At 39.4% G+C, this 18,448-nt stretch overlaps 1 protein-coding gene across 4 annotated transcripts in view; it reads right to left on the bottom strand.

The window, feature by feature from the left end:
• LOC122411743 (uncharacterized) overlaps positions 1-18,301 on the bottom strand; it is a 49,257-nt gene extending 30,956 nt beyond the window's left edge. For 2 of the 4 annotated variants that reach the window (XM_043420813.1, XM_043420803.1), the window contains exons 1-2: positions 16,187-18,301; positions 15,559-15,731 (exon numbers count right to left, since the gene is read on the bottom strand). In XM_043420813.1, coding sequence (XP_043276748.1) covers positions 15,559-15,731; positions 16,187-18,116 — 2,103 coding nt within the window. In that variant the 5' untranslated portion in view covers positions 18,117-18,301. Of the gene's footprint in view, positions 1-13,503; positions 13,986-15,558; positions 15,732-16,186 lie in introns of those variants that run through there. The other 2 variants (XM_043420816.1, XM_043420818.1) reach the window with 2 other exon arrangements.
• Between the last annotated feature and the right edge of the window lie 147 nt (positions 18,302-18,448).

The following is an 18,448-nucleotide window of genomic DNA, read 5'->3' as shown; positions in this document are numbered from 1 at the left end:
GTTTCGTCTCGGTCTCCCCTGTATCTATCACGATCTTTTGTAACGCTACCGATACCCGGACTGTATTCGCCGGTCGATCATTACGAAATCCGATGTTGATTGCCCAACATCTCTCCGTTCTGTCCAGTAATTTCTCTTTGTTCCGTTGGCTGCCTTTTTATACTTCTCTCATCGTATACATATCCTGGCCCTCGTGGCACCCTCATCCTCTCTTACGTACTAGCCAATAACGATCCGAATGGCTTTCACGCCCTTCACTCGCCACGTTTTCAACGGCATTGAAAATTCCTCGAGTTTCATTATTTTCATTTGAAACGATCGTTATTGTTCCCCAAAAGCCAATATAATTGTATTTCATTTTAGTTTGAGTTACAAGTGAGAAATTTTTATTCGAAATTGATCAAGCAGCGACCAAAGTTTGAATAGAATGTAAATCGAGCTGAAAACTAAATCACCGGATAGTATTTGAATAAAAGTTTGGAATTGAGGCTCGAAAGTGATTCGAACTAGCGTGCAATTAAATTTTCATTAGCAATTTATTTCATTGATAGACACAGAATTCGTCAGGCATTTGAAACATTCGATCAAACTAGATTTTTCGTTATTCATCCGATAGAAACGGGATCCCCGTGGGGTCAAGTAAGTGAGCCTCGCAATACCCAGCACGATTTTGAGTCGCTTTCACATTTTTCGGTCTGTGATAGCTGTAATTGACCTCCTCCTCCTCCTCCTCGTCCTTTACGACACCATTATAATGTACTTAAAATTTCAGGGCTATGAGAACGTGCAGTTACGAATCCTCCGAAAGTTTTAGGAGCGTTGCCGTCGCTCTGATACAACGAAATGGATGGCTCATGTACCCAAAAACGTCACTATCTTTTCCATCTAAGATTCCGTGAGTCACATTCGAAAAAAATCGTCTCACTCGCGACCTTTTGACTCAATTATATACTGACGCTTCTATCCGAATGGGGGCGATGAAAAATTCAGCAATTTCGTCAGATGATGCGAGCGACAAGGAAAGCGAGAAAAACATGTCTCGAAAAACTTTCTGCGCGTGTGCTGCAATGCATAAAAACTGAAAGTTTGCACTTGGCACGGAGTCAACGAACGAGTTGCTGGTCTCTGTTTAATTCACTGCTGAATGACCCACGCTTAAATGAACGCAATCTCGCGTTTGACACCCCGATAAACGTTCACTTGAACAAGAAGTTTCGAAACAACACCAAAAAATAATAATTCTCTCTTTTCCTCTCTGTTCTTGGTCTAAAAGAAAAATATCTGAGTTACTTGCAAGAGGCCTGTGATGACTTCGGTTTGATCTTGCAGTGAACGGAGTCGAGGTCGGTGTGACCAAGAGAGAATTTTTCCTCAAGTCAAGTTCGACCTCAGCAACACCGTCAAGACTCAATTCTCAATGATCATAGTTCCGTCATATGGCGTGCAATTGAACTCATTAAATTTTCAAATCGTCTTACAATTTTGGCTCTCAAGGCTTGCGATATAAATATTTTCTACGGTACAACCGAATGCTTCCCATTTCCTGGCAATTATTCTTCGAAACATAATTGAAAAGTCCTTACCGAAGTGTCGTATTAGACAATAATATATATAATTGATGCTACGCACAAGGCGACCGTCGATTTCCTATGTCGAGGCTGCTAGTGCCGCTCGTATCAATATGATTGAAATAAAAGACCAGTTTGAAGCTCCAAAGAATCTTTGTCACGGCCATTAACGGGCGGAGGTCGCCGAACGGATCTCGTCTTTCAGCGTGTATATTTTGATGGCTGACGCTTGTCACGGAGAGACCTTACTTCATGCACAGCGAAACTGCAGCGATCTTGAATGTATACAAAGATCAGCGTATATTTCTACGTCATGAATTTTATAGGACCACATCGAGATCGCGCGGTGGATTGTTGCTTCGTTCAGCTTGAGTTGCGAATCGACGGTGCGGACCAAGGTGATCCAGTGCGAAAGTGAGATGAACGAGGAGGCGAGTGAACAGGATGAAAGATTCTCTCGGCTCGTTCATCTTTTGCTCTCCCCAAAGGAAAATACGAGTGAGACGAAGACGCGGAGCAGCAGATGGAGGGTGAATTCGAAATGGGGAAAAGAGAGATGGCAACAGTTTCGATTTGACTTTTAAAAAAGACGAGAGAACGAGAGGAGAAGAAGAAACGAAGTTTGGAAAGGATAGTGAACGGCTATCGGATGAGTGGTCGATGATGACACGTTAGGAAGCTTCACTCTCGTGGGAGAACTGTCGGCTCTCAACTATAACCGCTCCCAACATTGGTAGACGAGGCAGACGCGAGCTCTCTTCTAGATACGTACGTACAACACATGCCTGTTCGTGTGAATGTAAATATGCGCGTGTGCGAGCGTTAAACTCGGTGGTATGAGAGCCGCCGGAAGCTGAGCCGAACGTCAACAGTACCGGAGCCGTAGACACTGAAATCCAACGACGCTTTGCTCTGAAAATCCTGCTCAACTTCACACGTCTTCCGTCCCTCCCTTCTCAGCCCTTTATCCGTTTCCCTCTTTCTCTGGACGCCAATATTTGTAGCTCGACAGCCCAGGAAATGAAGCACAAAATATTTGGACGGCTGTCTCGCTTGTTACGAAATTGCGAGCGTTAAACGACGGCTGCCAAAGTGACATTGATAAGCGAGTATTGCTAAAATTCTAGCAGTTCTTTCATTTTTTTCAATGGAAGCAGACCTGAAGGAGATCATTACGACTACTGCGGGTTGAAACTATTTTTCATAAGTTCGATTGAAGAAAAAAGTATTCATTTGTCTGTTTTTCAACGACGAGAAACTGTCCAGGCGTTGATTAAAACGATACTGGAATCCCCCTCGATATTATCCAGATCCAAAAAGGTCATTGAGCCGCCTTTTGACCGATCGAGGAGCAACAAGTCGTGAGTTCACTGGGAAAGTGAGACTTTCGAGGGGCTAAAAATAGAATCTCCAATCCAAAGAAGCGACTGCGCCACTTGAAGTACATCAATCTTTTTTGGTGTTGAACAACGATCGAGCATGTGGACCGATCTCCACGAGATAGCGTGAGCTTTGACTCTTGAAATAAAAAGTTGAGAAGTCGACGTCCCGGGCTGGAGGGAAGAACGAAGACCGAACCGGGTCGGATCGCATATACACTGGCCAAATATGTTCACATTTCCCTATTATTAATCATTGAATTCGAAGCGAAAACTCCAAAAATATAAACGTGATTGCAGCTATATTTACAAATTACGTGGGACGCTGCTTTCTTCCTTCTTCCACCCCAGACGATTGTTCGATTTCAATATGGCTTCGTCATACCTGCGGGCTCACAACACTAAAAAAACCTCCCACATAATAGGCATGGTTTGCGCTATCCATTCGCCGAGTTGTCACGCCAAAAGGCGAGTCTATCGAGACCGGTGCCAGCAGAAAGCACACACATCGCAAGCGCTACACGTTTTGTGTTTTTGTACAATGCGTGTGCGCACACGTGAAGAAAGATACTACAAGCCTCAGCCATGTGTTTCAGTTACATACAAAACGACGCGAAGACAGGCGCGAGCCTCGAGAGCAACCGCGTCCACCTTCCTCACTGCGATCTTCGTAATGAGCCCTCACCACTCTTCCGATCTCTTCCTGCTCCCTTCACCCTCTCAAGCTCCGTCTCTATCTTTCTTTGCAATGAATCCAAGCCACCGCGTCTCGAACGCTTCGAGTCCCGCGAGTGAGTACTTCCGAGAACCGCGCGTCCACGACGGCTTTTCTGTATGTCTGCGGAGTACACACCATGAGTTATAATGAGTACGTATGTTCCTGAATACACACAGCTGATGCGTGTGGATACAGGTGGAATAGGACGTTTGTATGCGGTTATGTGGAGGCTGCACGTGTATAAAGGGTGTACGAATTGTTAAAACATCAGCAACGTCGACGAGTCGAGTGACGTTGAAACGTTGCGGAGAAAGAAAACTTTGTCAAGGGAGGACTCCTTTTTATTTTATTATTTATGTACTTGTCACGGTTCGCAGCATTTCTATAATTTTACTGTTCAAAAGTCTTCGATTCTAGACCATTTTCTTTCGATGCTATTCTTTCGAGCTTTGTTCTTCCAGTTCATAGGTCATGTGGTTAGAAAGTTCATGAGTAGGTGCACGCGAATCCACGACGCTCAAGTTTGCAATGTCCAACGAAATGAACGAAAGGAAAGATTCGTAATTGAGCAATTTTTTGGTTCACGAAGTATCGGCGCAGGTTGAAAAACTACGAATTGCAAATTCGGCAGGGAACGAAATTGGAGAATTGCTGGAATTATTGGAGGGTTTTTTTATATCATTTCGTCGTCATCAAATATTTGTGGACTATTTTTTTCTTTTTCCAGTTTAACCAGCGAGTTTGAAACCTAATTTGTTGTGTGTTTATAATGTTACATCCTCAGGCATAGAGAACACGAAGGGTTTGACGATAAGTGCAATTCACTGCTGACAGGGAATACGTTGAGGAAGAAAATATTTTCTTATTATTACTCCAAAATTACTCACGTGAATTACTCACGTTAAATTAAGTCTGGTGCGGGGATTCTTTGGACAAAAAATTGATTATTTGATAACAATGAAGTTGGGGCAGTGAGTGAATGCAAAGATGTCAAAACCAGTGCGATGCTAATACATTAATTCAAATATAATTAAAATTAGATTCCATTTATTTTCACAATAATTATGCTTCGCTCATTAAAGTAATAAAATTAAAAATTTTGCTTTCGTTTCCATGACCATATAATTGTCATTTTTCGATATTAATTCTCGTCGTATGAATAATAAAGTTTACTTTGCCATATGTACAATTTTAGCACCCTCTATAAGAAGTCGTGCACACGTGGACAGAATTTTTTTTAGAACCAGTTTTGTACTGGGGAAACAAAAAGAAGGAAATCTACGTGGAGGAGTAGAAATAGAAAAGGAAAAGAGAATTTAGAGCTCTGAAAGCGAGCTCGTAAATGCGTTGAGATTTCATGCTCTTTCACTGCTTTCCTCCGCACGAAATGCTCGCGTACGTTTAGCGTAGAGCTTTGCGTTTCACTGACTTTTGACGGCTCTTCTTATTCTTAGCCAACCTCACGTTTTTCGGTCGCATGCTTGCCAAAGACTCACGTACATAAGTATATGTACACATGAGCCAAACTTGTCCACCCTTTGATCCAAGTTCCCCTTGTCATATGTTCGTCTTTCGCTATTTTCGCGGCTAAATGTCCCGACGCGACAACTTTCATTTGGTGCACACGCCTCTTGTTTCCTTTTTCCAGTTTAACGCTCGGTCGTTTGCACCATTTTTTCCCTCTAACGTCCGTACAAATTATTGTGGCTCTTCTCGTTCGTGACTATAATTAAAAAGGAAGTGCGTAGAACGATTCTTACGAGATTATCCGAGTGTTGGGGGTAGGTTTTACGACAAGGCAGCGATGAGAAATGCTCAACGAAAAACACTTTTCCCTACCAAACATTCCGTCTCTGACTAGTTACGTAGGAATTTATGTATCGACGTTCAACCTTTACTGTCGTCGTTTACGACCGAAAAAATTGACGCGTCAACGCGCAGCCCCGAAATTCGGGTATGAGGTTTAACGACTCCCTTGGGCTCTCGGTGATTCAGAGTTTAGATGCGACAAAGCGATTTGACGAAAGCAATCGGCCTGATGGATTGGAGTTTTCTCGAGATTAGAACCCAGGGCTGGGCAGGGAATCGAACACTTTGAAGGACAAAGAATGACGAATCTAAGGAACGCTATCGTCTGGCTCAAGTCTGGAACTCAACCCCTCGTTCGTGAGGTCAGACCCCGCTATCTGCACGATGATTCACCGGGATCGTATACGCTCTCTCAATTTCCGGTTTTTTCGGGTTTCACGCAGGGCTTCTTGTCGTCGAGAATTCCGCTTTTAAGGGGATGGGCTTCGGACGAGGCGTAAAGCTAACGACGCATAGCCACGCCACCGCGAGTCTTCGTGAACTATCTTTCACATCTCTCGCTAGACGATTCACCAATAAACACAGAGAGGTCAACGTTATAATGGAAGAATTCCAGAACAGCTTCAAGAAAATATACTGAGATTTCGTGCTAAATTCTCGTGCATTTATACCCCGTTTAAAAGGTACTAATCGAACATAGTGAAGGTAAATTCGAGACAGCCTGCCTTCTCGACCTGGAAAATCACTAATAACGCCTGGTTTTGAGAAACTGTCAACTGGCAGTTTCAAATTTTCAAGTTAACGTACTTTCATTGAGGGCGGGGTAGCGTCAATTCGGTGAAAAAAAGTTTATGACTCCTTTTAGACGATACAAATCATGCACGTCTATTTTATTGATTTTGACATCATAATTCAATATATGAAAAAGATTTTCTGAATTTTTAAAACTGGAATATCAATAATTAACTCGATGGTAGCAGAGGCACTTTGGAAAAAAGTTGTCCACAAGTGAAGAGTGTAAATCAAAATCTGCTCGACCGACGAGTACTCCAGTTTTTCAAAATTATTAATTTTCCAGTAACAAAAAAGTTCATTTTTTAGGGTAAAATTAATGTTTTCACTTCAAAGTGTCACAAAAAATAAAAAAAAATAAAATCCTCTCGTAGATAAATCGTAGGTTAATTGTGTTTGGAAGTACCATGCCAAATTTCAAAAGGATCGGTCGAGAAGATTTCGATTCATACTGTTCGCCGATAGACAACTTTTTTCTTAAGTGTTTCTGGAGATTCGCTACCATCGAATTAATTATTGTTGTTCGTGTTTTGAAAATTTCGGAAATATTGTTCATATATTGTAATATGATGTCACAATCAATAACATTGATTTATTATTGCCTGTAGCATGTAAAAAAATTCTTAAAATTGGGCCTTTTTCTACCGAATAGCCTGCCGAATATTATTTTCTACCGAATATTATTAAAATAAAAATCAATGTTTTTTATCAAATTCCAATGCACCACGTCTTCGTTAATTTTCTAACGAATCCTTCAAAAATCCAGCACATAGATTTTCTTTAAATTGTGGCAATTCGTTTATATGAAGTGTTTCTTCATAAAAATAAATATCGATGAACGATAACCTGAAACAGTAAAATAAAAACGATTCGGTTCACTCATTCATGTAGTTGTCACAATAGCAATTCGACGATGAGTCAATCGAACGCTCCTGCGAATACAACGTGTTTCAAGTGAAGTAGTGCACAACGTTAATAAAATCGAAATGAAAATTAACAAAAAATCGGTTGCTCGTCATTGCCTGCTATTCTAACCCACTTGCACTATGTCATTTAATATTGATTAATCCTAACGTAACAAACAGTAATAATATTAATAGAAAGTATGGAGCAAAGTTTCAGTTCGCTGCTCGCTCAACTTCCGTTGACATTACTAAATCTCGTGGCCTTTCCTTCGATCGATAATAATACGGCGATAGGATGAAACGTTTTATGAATCGATGGTGTTTCTTCCCCATTATGTACAGATGAGTGAACCACACTTCCGGTGTGCATACGCCGTCATTGTATAACACAACGAGTCTCGACTATTATTGGCGATAAGAGGTAGAGGGATAAAAAAAACGAATCATTCATGATAGCATGAGAAGCTTGTTAATTTGATCATGGACGCTCGACGGAGATGGTAACGTCGAACGAAAGTAGGAGAGCGAAAGAGAGCCACTCACGCGGAGTTACTTTACAGTTCATTGAGTACACCATCACCAACGGACACGGGACTGCTCGTCGATTGAACGAAGAAGGGTCGATTTATCAAATAAGACGCTTCTCTATCCAGCACGACCTCGGCATTAAAGTCTGCAGTTTATTAACGACGAGAACGAGTCACCGTGTGTCACAAAGGTCAGCCTCGAGTCAGACGAATCTTCCGGAAACCTTGAATGGGGTCGCGTCGCACTTGAAAACCGCCACAGCGAAAGTCCGCCATAAATCGAACTACGGAAGCGAACGCAATTTTCCGTGGGAAATGACGAAATTTAAGAAAATGCAGAGCCTGCTATTCCCTTTCACAAGACACTGCCAAGGAGTTGGAGACATTTTATTATTCGAAAGAAACGTCGTTTCGTTGACCCCGCAATATTGCCTTGGAAACAGCTTTTTTTTTCTGGTGGTTTTTCTTCAGCAAGCTCGTAAGAATAAAAATTTTCATAAATCCAGGTACAAAAACAAATTTTTACGTCAATCTTATCTATCTCCTGCTGCCTCGAATTTTTTCCCAATTATTAGAATAATCCTCTGCACGAATGCTCATATATTGAACTAAAATTGTGCATAGTCTTTTCTCAATTATCGCTACAATTTGCTGGTAGAACCTTTTGTTGCTAAAAAAACAGTGTGGAGTAAGTAGGCCAATGGGGTTGGCTAACACATATGCGTCGATGTACACGAGTGCTTTAAATGGGCCCACTCAAGGTGTGCCAGTAAAAATATAATATTCTATGTGTGTAAAAACTGCAATTCTGATTTTTATGACAAGGATGAAGATAAAATATTCCTTTTTCTCACACTTAAGGACAAAAATTATCTTAACAATCACTTATGTCAACATTTTGTATTAATTGTTCGAATCATCAAATAAATAATATTGATAACTATCCCTTTTTATTAAGTTCACTAATAGGTAGTTGATTATCAGGTTAAAATAGTACCATGGTCAACTTGCCCCGACCGTGGGGTCGGTTGACCCCAAAACCGTTCGTCAAAAAAACGATTCAATAACTCGTTTCGTTTTGAATTAAAAAACTTGAATTTTCATCTGCGATAGAGGAAGTTTGCTTCTGTTCGAAAAAGCCATTTTTGTAATCGTCTTCAGTTCCTTGTTCACAGGCAATAGTTTGAAAAGTTGGCCAACCAGGCCCCTTATCGAATTTCCCAAAGCTACCAAGTCGCGAAGCTTGACCCGCCAAAAATCGTTGAAAAAGAAAAACAGAAAGACTAGCGCTGTACAATTGATTGGCACGCGAAGTCACATTGTCTCGATCCCAGTGTACGAGTGTATTGTCGCAAATACTTTTTCTCATTATATGCAAAGGCTCCTCGTGATTCGTCAACGGACTTAAATCTTTCGTCCTTTATACCGATGTATTTGTGTTGAAGCAATAAAAGTGAATTTCGGTAGAATATCTGAAGTCAAGGACTCTTTCGAGACTTTTGTTTCTGGCGCGGCATCAAATCACGTACAATTATTCAAGTCAGCACCCGCACATTCATTATTCTCATCCTTCAACGTATCATTTATTTGTCCATCAAGGAAAATCGGGCTCTTTGAAAAAGCACATTTTGTCAAAGCGTATCGCAAGCAGTTTACATATAAATACGAAAATTTTACGACCAAGGTCTATACCCGCAAACTGTTGTCCAGGATCGTAATGACCGTCATTTTATACAGACGATTTTAAACCCGAGGATTTCTTCAAGGACATTTCGTTTCAATTGTCGTTGTATAACAGAGAAAAGAGAGATTGACCGGTCGTCGATAAAATTTTTTATATTAATAAATAATATGCACTGTATTGCTGCAATTTAACTCATGTACTTAACGACCGAGCAAATGTGGACGTATATTTATACGAATGTATCAAATCGTTGTATGTAATTTTCATTTTGACGTCCATGCATTTGTCCTCCACGCTAATTTCTCCTGGTCTCAGTGATTACTTGTAAAATAATTGTATTTATGCCTAACGCACGTCTGTGAAAAGCGGTTCACAATGACGTTTTTATGTGTCTCTGCACTCGTTCACGAATCTATTTGACGAAATGTATATATCGGTGATAGGTCGATTCACCGGCTGAGTGTATCGAATGGATCGAGAAAATGGAGTGCTCCAATTGTCAACGTGTGCGCAATTCTCGTGACTCCTGGTGAAATGTCACGCACGAACGATCGGACAAAAGCAGCAAAACCGAGTTTTCGTCGTGAAACGACGACGGTGAGCATTCATGCGCGAGTTTGCGAAATTCAAACCCACTTCTCCGCAGTGTTATGTGCTGAATTCGTTTGCTCGTACGAGTACATTTTATCAAATATTTACGGCTCTCCGAACGCTTAAAGGTCGCTTCACACGAGATCGTGTGCACTGTGAATTTTCCATTTTTTCTAACCACCTGACCCTCGTGACGCCCAAAACCTTTTTTCTACGCTTCGACGCCGTTTTTTTACAAATGCAATTAAAACGTCGGGATGATCGGTACGAAAAACGGTGAAAGCGAGAAATGAGAGTCGTTGAGCCCTCGTAGAAGCAACTATTTGGATTCAAAGCAAGCGACGTTTGTGTTGAATTACTGAATCGATACTTTACGTACGACCACAAGAGAGGAAAGAGAGCAAAAGAGAAAAAGGGGAGAAGAATCGAGGCGAAGGAGAAGGATTTTTGTACAAAATGTACATGCAACGTTGCATTCGCAAAGTTCGAGCGAACAGACGTTTCTTCCGATCGTTGCACTCGAGTGTGATCTATAATGCAACTTGTGATATTATAATGAGTTCGGGCTGCGCGTTTCGCTCTGTAGACAAGTAAGAGTCGTTTGAAGAACGCTATGAAAGAGGAAAAAATCTCCTCGACGCCGCGCACCTCGATTAAGACCTGTAATTATACGTAACAAGTATGCGCCTCGTGCTTTCATAATTTATACGGTGGGCGACAAAGGTAAAAACACAATAAGAAATAACAAAATAAAAAAATATTGTACATAACCGCGAATAATTATTATTCGTGATTATTAGCTGAGGAGAAATTGATCGCTGCATTTCTCTGTCTGTCGAAAATTTATCGGGTTACGAAATTCGATTTGACTAATATTCAGCTAAATACAGTTTGATAGAAGCTGTCGAATGATCAATTGAGATTATCGTTGAACGATATCGCGGAAAAAGAAATCTTTTAAATACGTTCAACTAAATATTTTGTCCACGTAACAAAATTTTTTATCGTTTAAACGAAATTTCGGTGGACTGTTAAAATATACTTTGTTGTAGTATTCAAAGTGTGACGCTGAAGTTTGCAAGGTTCGGTTTCCAACGAAATGAATGAAAAAAGCATTCGTAATTCTTCAAATTTTCACTTGACAAATAATTTTTGTTAGTTGGAAAACTACGAATTGCTAATTAGGCAGGAAACAAAATTGGAGAATTAAAAATTGTTTTTTTTTTTTCGTTCGTTTCGTTGAATTCCAACGTTGAAAACTTCAGTGTCACTTAGAAATTTTTTTAACTGAACTCAACAGTTTCGTTCAGTGCGAGAAGCAAAATATTTTGACCCAAAATATGGTTCGTGGTGGAAGAATTTTCGTTTTTATTTTGCATATTCGATCATGAAATAAAATGTGAGAAATTTTATTCACCGAATAGGAAATTGTAGCAGTTTTATCGAGGACGTTCAGACGCCTGAGCTTTCAGTAGATAATTCATTCAGTATAATAACTTTCGTTCGTGTACGAGCACTTATCGAAAAACCTACTTTTTTCAACAGCATGAAAACTTTCGCCATTATCCTAATTCCCGGTCTGCACTTCCGGTGAGATTATCCATTTGGTTTTATTCGCGTTGAGACAATCGACATGCCACGTATCTTAAGGCTAATTGACTTTTGTAGTAAATTCGAAGTGCGTTTTTCACGTGTCCCACATCCACACATCAGAAAAGTTAAAAATCCTTTTTCTTCGCCCTCTTTGTCCGTTCGTGTACTTGCGAAAATTGAGCTTTCTGACGGCTAGTTACGAACACGTTCCTCGCACTATTTCTCGCTCGAAATAATATATCAAAGTTCTCCGAAATGAGCGTTTCTGTGACGTTCAATGATCGTGTCATAAAATCTGATAAAAACTCGACGATTTACAGGAGAAAAAAGACTAAAAAATTATCCTAAAGTCATCTCAATTATGGTAACTTTGGTTGTCGAAATGTGTTCGTTTTTTTTTTCACGGTCTTTGATATCATCGAGTTGTAGGAGTAAAGCAATGTGGAGATTAAAAACTGCAGAAATTTTGCAGAAAAAATCTTGTGGACGAAAAATTATTGAAACGCGAAGAATAATCATGAAGCTATCGCTGTTTGCTTGTTTATTCGACGGTTAGTGAGCTTTTGGAAAAGCTTTTATCAATGCTTCTCGCCTGCCAGGATAAGATTGCTGACGGCTTAGAATAAATAATGCTGAAGTTTGCAACGTTGGAGTTCAACGAAACGAGGGAAAAAATATTTTTAATTAACCAATTTTTTATTTCAAAAAGTATCGCAGTGCAGGTTGAAAAACTACGAATTGGAAATTGGACAGAAAACGAAATTGGAGAATTACTGAAATTTTTGGAGAATTTTTTTAGATCATTTCATTGGACTCCAACGTTGCAAACTTCAGCGTCATTAGAATAAGAAGGAAAAATTAGCTGTCATATCTCAGATTTCATAAGACTTTCGATCTTCTCCTACCAAATGATAAGTTTGGTAAACGATTTAAGCCATAAGCCACATAATTTCTTGCGAAAAGCGGTGTAAAAAGTTGATTCACAGCGAAGATTACGAGCGATGTTATCAAACAATTTTTGACAAGCCGCACCTCACGAATATTACTCGTCGATAAGACACGAGCACGCTGATAAAACGATGTAAAAAAATTTCACTATTTTTCATCGTTCTCAAGGTCGTCAAACAAATTTACATCGATAAAATGAAACATTTTTTCACAAAATTTACGTAAAGCTTGTAAAGGCTATTAAAAAAAAATCATTTATCATCCTCATCTCGTGTTCATTGCGCTATTAGTGAACAAATTTTATCTTCTCACATTTTCCACCGAATCATGAAAAATGATGATACGAAGATCCTTTTTATGAGATTTGTTCAATTACTTTCGTTATAAAATAATTTGGTAATTGTTGCAAATCAGGACTCCGGCTCAAAATTGCTTCGAAATTTTTTTCCACATTCTTAATGGTTAAAAAATGGTAGAGAAAAAATTTTTCGAAAAAATCAACACGACTTTTAATCGCTGTCATTGTTAACGACGGCTTCCATAAAATCTTGGATCGCACTGAATAAGGAGCGAACTCGGTTCTTTTGATCTGTTATGCCTTTTCTTAATCATTAGAAATGCTCTAAAAAATGTTGGTGCCATTTTGGCCTGACGCCTTGATTCGCAATATTTACGACGCTGAAGTTTGCAACGTTGGAAGTACAACGGAATGAGCGAAAAAAAACATTTGTAATTAACCAATTTTTTATTTCACCAAGTATATTGATACAGGTTGAAAAACTACGAATTGCTAATTCGGCAGAGAACGAAATTAGAGAATTACTGAAATTATTGGGGGGTTTTTTAAGATCGTTTCGTTGGACTCGAACGTTGCAAACTTCAGCGTCATCAATATTTACCAATATTCGTTCTTCCGTTTCTGTACGTAAGTGTGAGTGAATCGTGACCTTGAAAGAACGACACTAATTTACATCGAATCGAGTGCTCACCAAAAGCTCGTGTGTTCGGATGTCGCGAAAGCTCCGAGGAAGCGGCTTCCGGTCAGTGCTCCAACGCGCCGGTCAAGATTTTCTCCCGACTCGTGTCTGGAACTCTGCCCTCTACCAAGGAATACACAAAAAGTCCGCGTGCACAAATTCACCTTCGGAATAGTAGACGAAAATCCCCCAAAAATAATAGCTAATTCGTCGCGACGTAGCGCGACGACGAATCGAACGATCGAACTATTGAATAATTGATGGTGAGGAAGAAAAAAAAAAAAACGATCTCGAGTCTCACAAGCTCATGAATTTCGGTGACAAGCGAACCAAAGGAAAATTTTTTAGCCGGAGGACGAGACGAACCGTTGGCGTTCAACGTCGGTGGAGAACTGCACGAGAATGCTCGTGCAACGTCAATGAAAAACCACAGAGTTCTCTCCTATGGCTTCTTGATCTACACACCCCGCGAGACCGAGTCAGGGCTAATCGGATACACCAACGACCGCGCACGCACCTCCGCGCACACGTGTGCGCTGTCACACAGTTCTGTGTCCTCCCTTCTATTCATTTCCTCGCCCCGGAACACACGCCCGACACCGCGAGGGTGCAAAAACGTTTAATGACACTGACGTCATCACTCTTGTTTTATTGCATCAAGTGAGCATCCTTTGATTGCGTCATCGATGTTATGACGTCGTTCGTCGCTTAGACGTGACGCACGCCACTCTTTTCTTAACCTTTCCTCAACTGGACACGTTTTTTGCTATGGAGTTAACGATGAAAAGACAACAGCTGAAAATTAACTGAGTTCGAACTAACAGACGTCGCAGACAGCTTTTGTTTTTCTGTTCGATGCGTGCACAATCAATTTCGAAGTATTTGCCCTGCCAAGCGAGCCTCGTCAAAGAGTTGGAAATCTCGACAAAAAGAGACGAAATTTCGAATTTTTTCTACCGAGGAAGAATGAGGAACGCATTGAAAACATTTTTGACACGATATCTCGAGAGCCAGTGACGAAACTATGGGTTGTTTTCAAATCTGCAGGCGATATACGAAGAGAGATTCATTCGGCAACAGTCACGTCAAAATTACGACGCGTTTTCAGAGATCTTGTATATGCTCGCATTCCAATTGGTCGCCACTTGATTGAAAACAACAATTTCTAAGTTGCGGATTGTCGATTCGATAAAAAATTCTAATCGGCATCACAAAATTCTCAATTGGAAGTGCGACATTGAGAGCACGTGAATTCGATCATTTATTTTTGTAATTTTTCTCGTTATTACTGAAGAAGAAAATATTTTTAAAAAATCAATTTATATATGTTGCGAAGTGATTTTTATTTTAAGGGATTTTTGACCGACATTTTAGTTGAGGAATTGACCATTTTTTTGCTAAAAGAAAATCAACAGAGCTACACTTCTGTTAATCAGTAAATTTTATTTTCAAACAAATTCAAATACTCTCAGAACTCAAGAAAATTTCTATGAAATTCTAGATTTAATTGATGAATTTCGCGGACGAACTTACGAGAGGTGCGAAACAGCAAATTTACACGGCGTTTACATTATGCCACTGGAGCTTGAGACTTCCGAGAACACGTAATATGCCACGGCGAAAATGTTATGCCAACGTTGTGGCTTTCTTCGCTACCGATTCCCATTCGTCGCGATGATGTATTATACGGTGGTTTTCTCATGTACGATGCGGTTCCTTATTGCTATTTTCATTGTCCGCGTCTCGATTGTAAAGACGTTAGACTCGAATTGCTTCCGATTTCGACAATATCATTATGCACCTACATTAAAACTCATCTGCGCAAATAACAGTCATCGAAATGTTTTTATTTCGCTAATTTCGCATCTGTTACTAATAAAAATATACGTCACGTCAAATTCATCAGTTTAAAATTTTGTCCCATACCTTTTGAATTTCAAACAAACTGAATAAAAGCTGCTTGTTCGACGCGCCGGAAAATAATTGATTGGGAACGAACGAAATTATCAACAAATCGAAGTATAAAATATTTTTATTTTCATTCATGTTCGATGATATTCAACTAACCTTAATTTCCTTCTGTTCTTCCGCGTACTTAGCGTTGATCGCAGCAGCAACATCACAGTAATCACGATACAAAATAAATTGATCCTTAAGCCACCGTCGAATCTCGACGATACGATTTTTCAATAGTTCCCCATCAATGTCTACACGAAGTGAACTCTCGCCCGCCGTGCTATCTAAACAAAACGAAACGATCAAAACGTGAATGAAAATCTTGTCGAACTCGTCTGTTACAGCGAGCGTCATTTCAGTTCTCCATATCGTGTGGTTTGGAGAAAGTCGAACTGATTTATTTGAGAAGCTGTTAGATAAATCTATCAGACCAATATATTTCACCAAGTTTAGTTCAAATTTAAATATTCTCGTATCAAAAATCATGGGGCGCTGTCCATTTGATATTCTGGCTGTACTTCATTTTCAGATATTTTGGATTCCGATTTATACCAATTTTTTAGAGAAATGTACTTTAGTGCACAATAATAGAAAATTTTAATTTAGGGCCTTTGATCCCAATTATTGATCGAAGTTCATCAAATTACTTATTATCAATTGATGAGAACAGCGACAGGATAAGTTGTTTAGGAGCTAACAGCGGAGCAGCTTAAAATTGAAAAAAAAATGTCTAGTGTACCCGGTTCTTTGAAATTTGCCACATTTGGGAAGTCCAATGGCTTTAGAATTGGAATTTCTGGCTTTCCGGAGTTGTTCAATTGACTGGGCCACAGAAGGAGTCTCCTTTTATCCTCATCAAAGTTTCTTATATAAAACAGCATTGCTTCTCGTTCTTGCTCTATTCGTAAATTATTCATTTGCTTTTTCAGAGACTGCAGTTCCCGGTTGTGTTGACTAGGAAATTTTGTTTTCCTAGAAGATTGATGAAACCTCATGGACTGCGACATTTTGATATCTTGTCCCAGTTGTCTCTGAACAGTTTGTGGCACAGTTGAATCTTTTTCTAAAGGCAATTTATTTCTTTCTGTTTCTATCACGAAATTACTTTTCGATCGACGAAATTTGGCTTTTGGCTTCATTGGAGATTCATGTCTGTGACTGTGCTTCTGCCTCGTGTTCACAGCGTTTCCTTTCAATTTATTTTGAGAAATACTTGAGCTCTCAGAATCTTCTTTTCTATACTTTTTCAAATGTTTTCTGCTACAGGATAAGTCCATGCCCACTTTTTGGTTGCGATACAGTTTTGTGGCTCCCTTGTTAACAGATTCAATGCAACTCTTATCGTTCTCAAGTTCATTCGGATTGTTCACCATTTTCAGTATATTCGGAGTTGAATCCGACACTGATCTTACAGAAGCCAAACATTCAGAGGAATTGGAAGATTTTTCATGACGGGGAGGCCTCACATGGTTTCCAAGAGTCTCTGAACTTCTCTCCGAATGTGATTTTTCAGACGACAATAATTCTCCTTCATTGCTGGAGTCATAACCGATTTCAAGAGGTTCAAGTTTTTTTATTGATATACCTGACTCTTTGGTTACTGCAGTCGAATGGTTCAAAGCTTCCAGTAATTGATTTGCTCTGTTATGTCGCTTGTTTTTATATTTTTCAGATTGTGATAATTCTTTTTCATTATCATCACTGGTAATTGCTGAAGTTCCAAATACTTTGCTAGCAACCAGCAATTCATCCCCTTGAGAAACTGAGGGAGCCGACAAATTTGATATTCCTTCAGCAATATCAATCTCAACAATCTGCCGAAATGAATTGTCATTGATTTTTTTATGGAATTTTCTATTACTTGAAGACGATGATTTTTCTTCTTTGATAGTATCAGATCGTGAGCTGAGACTTTGCGTTGGAGATTTGTGACTCTTCGATCGTCTTGAACTTTCAGCTTCGCTGACAAAACTTTCAAAGGAGTCATTAGAATAACCTTCTGATTTTTTAGACGATTGAGAAGAACTGTTGTCTTTTGATTGATTTTTTGCAAAAGAATCTTTTGGACTAATTAAAAGAAGCTTATTTTCAGATTTTACAAGACTTTTGGAATTTGACGTATCAGATCTATCCAATATTTCACTAACAGATTCATTGTCATCAAGGACTTCATCAATTTCCGTTATAGATTGTGATTTCTCAGTTTCTGTGACTGATCGAGTTTTCATATATTCGTCTATGGACTCCAATTGTTCAATGTCCTTTGTATTTTCACTTTTTTGGTTAACGTATGTTTCACTCCCGCGTCTTGATTTTTCACTTCCTTCCGAATGCTGCGTTTTTCCTTTGAACGAAATAATGTCGGAGGTTTTTTCGAAAGCAGTCGTCGCTAGCATTGAAACATTGTTGTCAGATGTTGAAGAACGAGATTCGAAATGTTCGGAACAAGCATCAGGTATTTTGATGCTCAAAGTAGATTTTAGTATCTTTTGTTCCACAGGAATCGATGGACCGAGAAGATTATTTTTCTTCGGAAGATGATCGTCTATTGAACTTTTTGTGTTTTCACTTGAAGATTCGTTTTTTTCTTGATCATTGTATCTTACTTTATACTTTTTGTCAATTTCTTTTAAACGCATAAGAGCGACAGTTGCTTTTGATTTAATCATTTTTTCACGTTATTCGATGTTTATTGTACAAACGTTTGAATAAAAAAAAAATCAAGTTCATGCACTGAGGACAGGCATCGTACATTTTATACTGATGTGCCATATGATGATGTACCTTCGTCGTCATAGCAACCGAGTGAAGTCACAACTGGTCACAACAAATATTTTTTTGTATCTTCGTCGTCTCTGAACAACATGCTCGCGAAATCTAGCGACGACATTACAAACTAAATGAGAAGGTAAAAGCGCGGGCGATCATGATAAATTCAAACCCGTAAATCACATATAACGTTTCTTTCAATAGCCAAGATGCTGAGATATGAGTTAGTCTA

This window comes from Venturia canescens, chromosome 1 (genome assembly GCF_019457755.1).
Source record: "Venturia canescens isolate UGA chromosome 1, ASM1945775v1, whole genome shotgun sequence".
In the NCBI taxonomy this organism is placed as follows: Eukaryota; Metazoa; Arthropoda; class Insecta; order Hymenoptera; family Ichneumonidae; genus Venturia; species Venturia canescens.
Note: the sequence above shows the minus strand (reverse complement) of the source record. Positions and strands in the feature narration are given on the sequence as shown.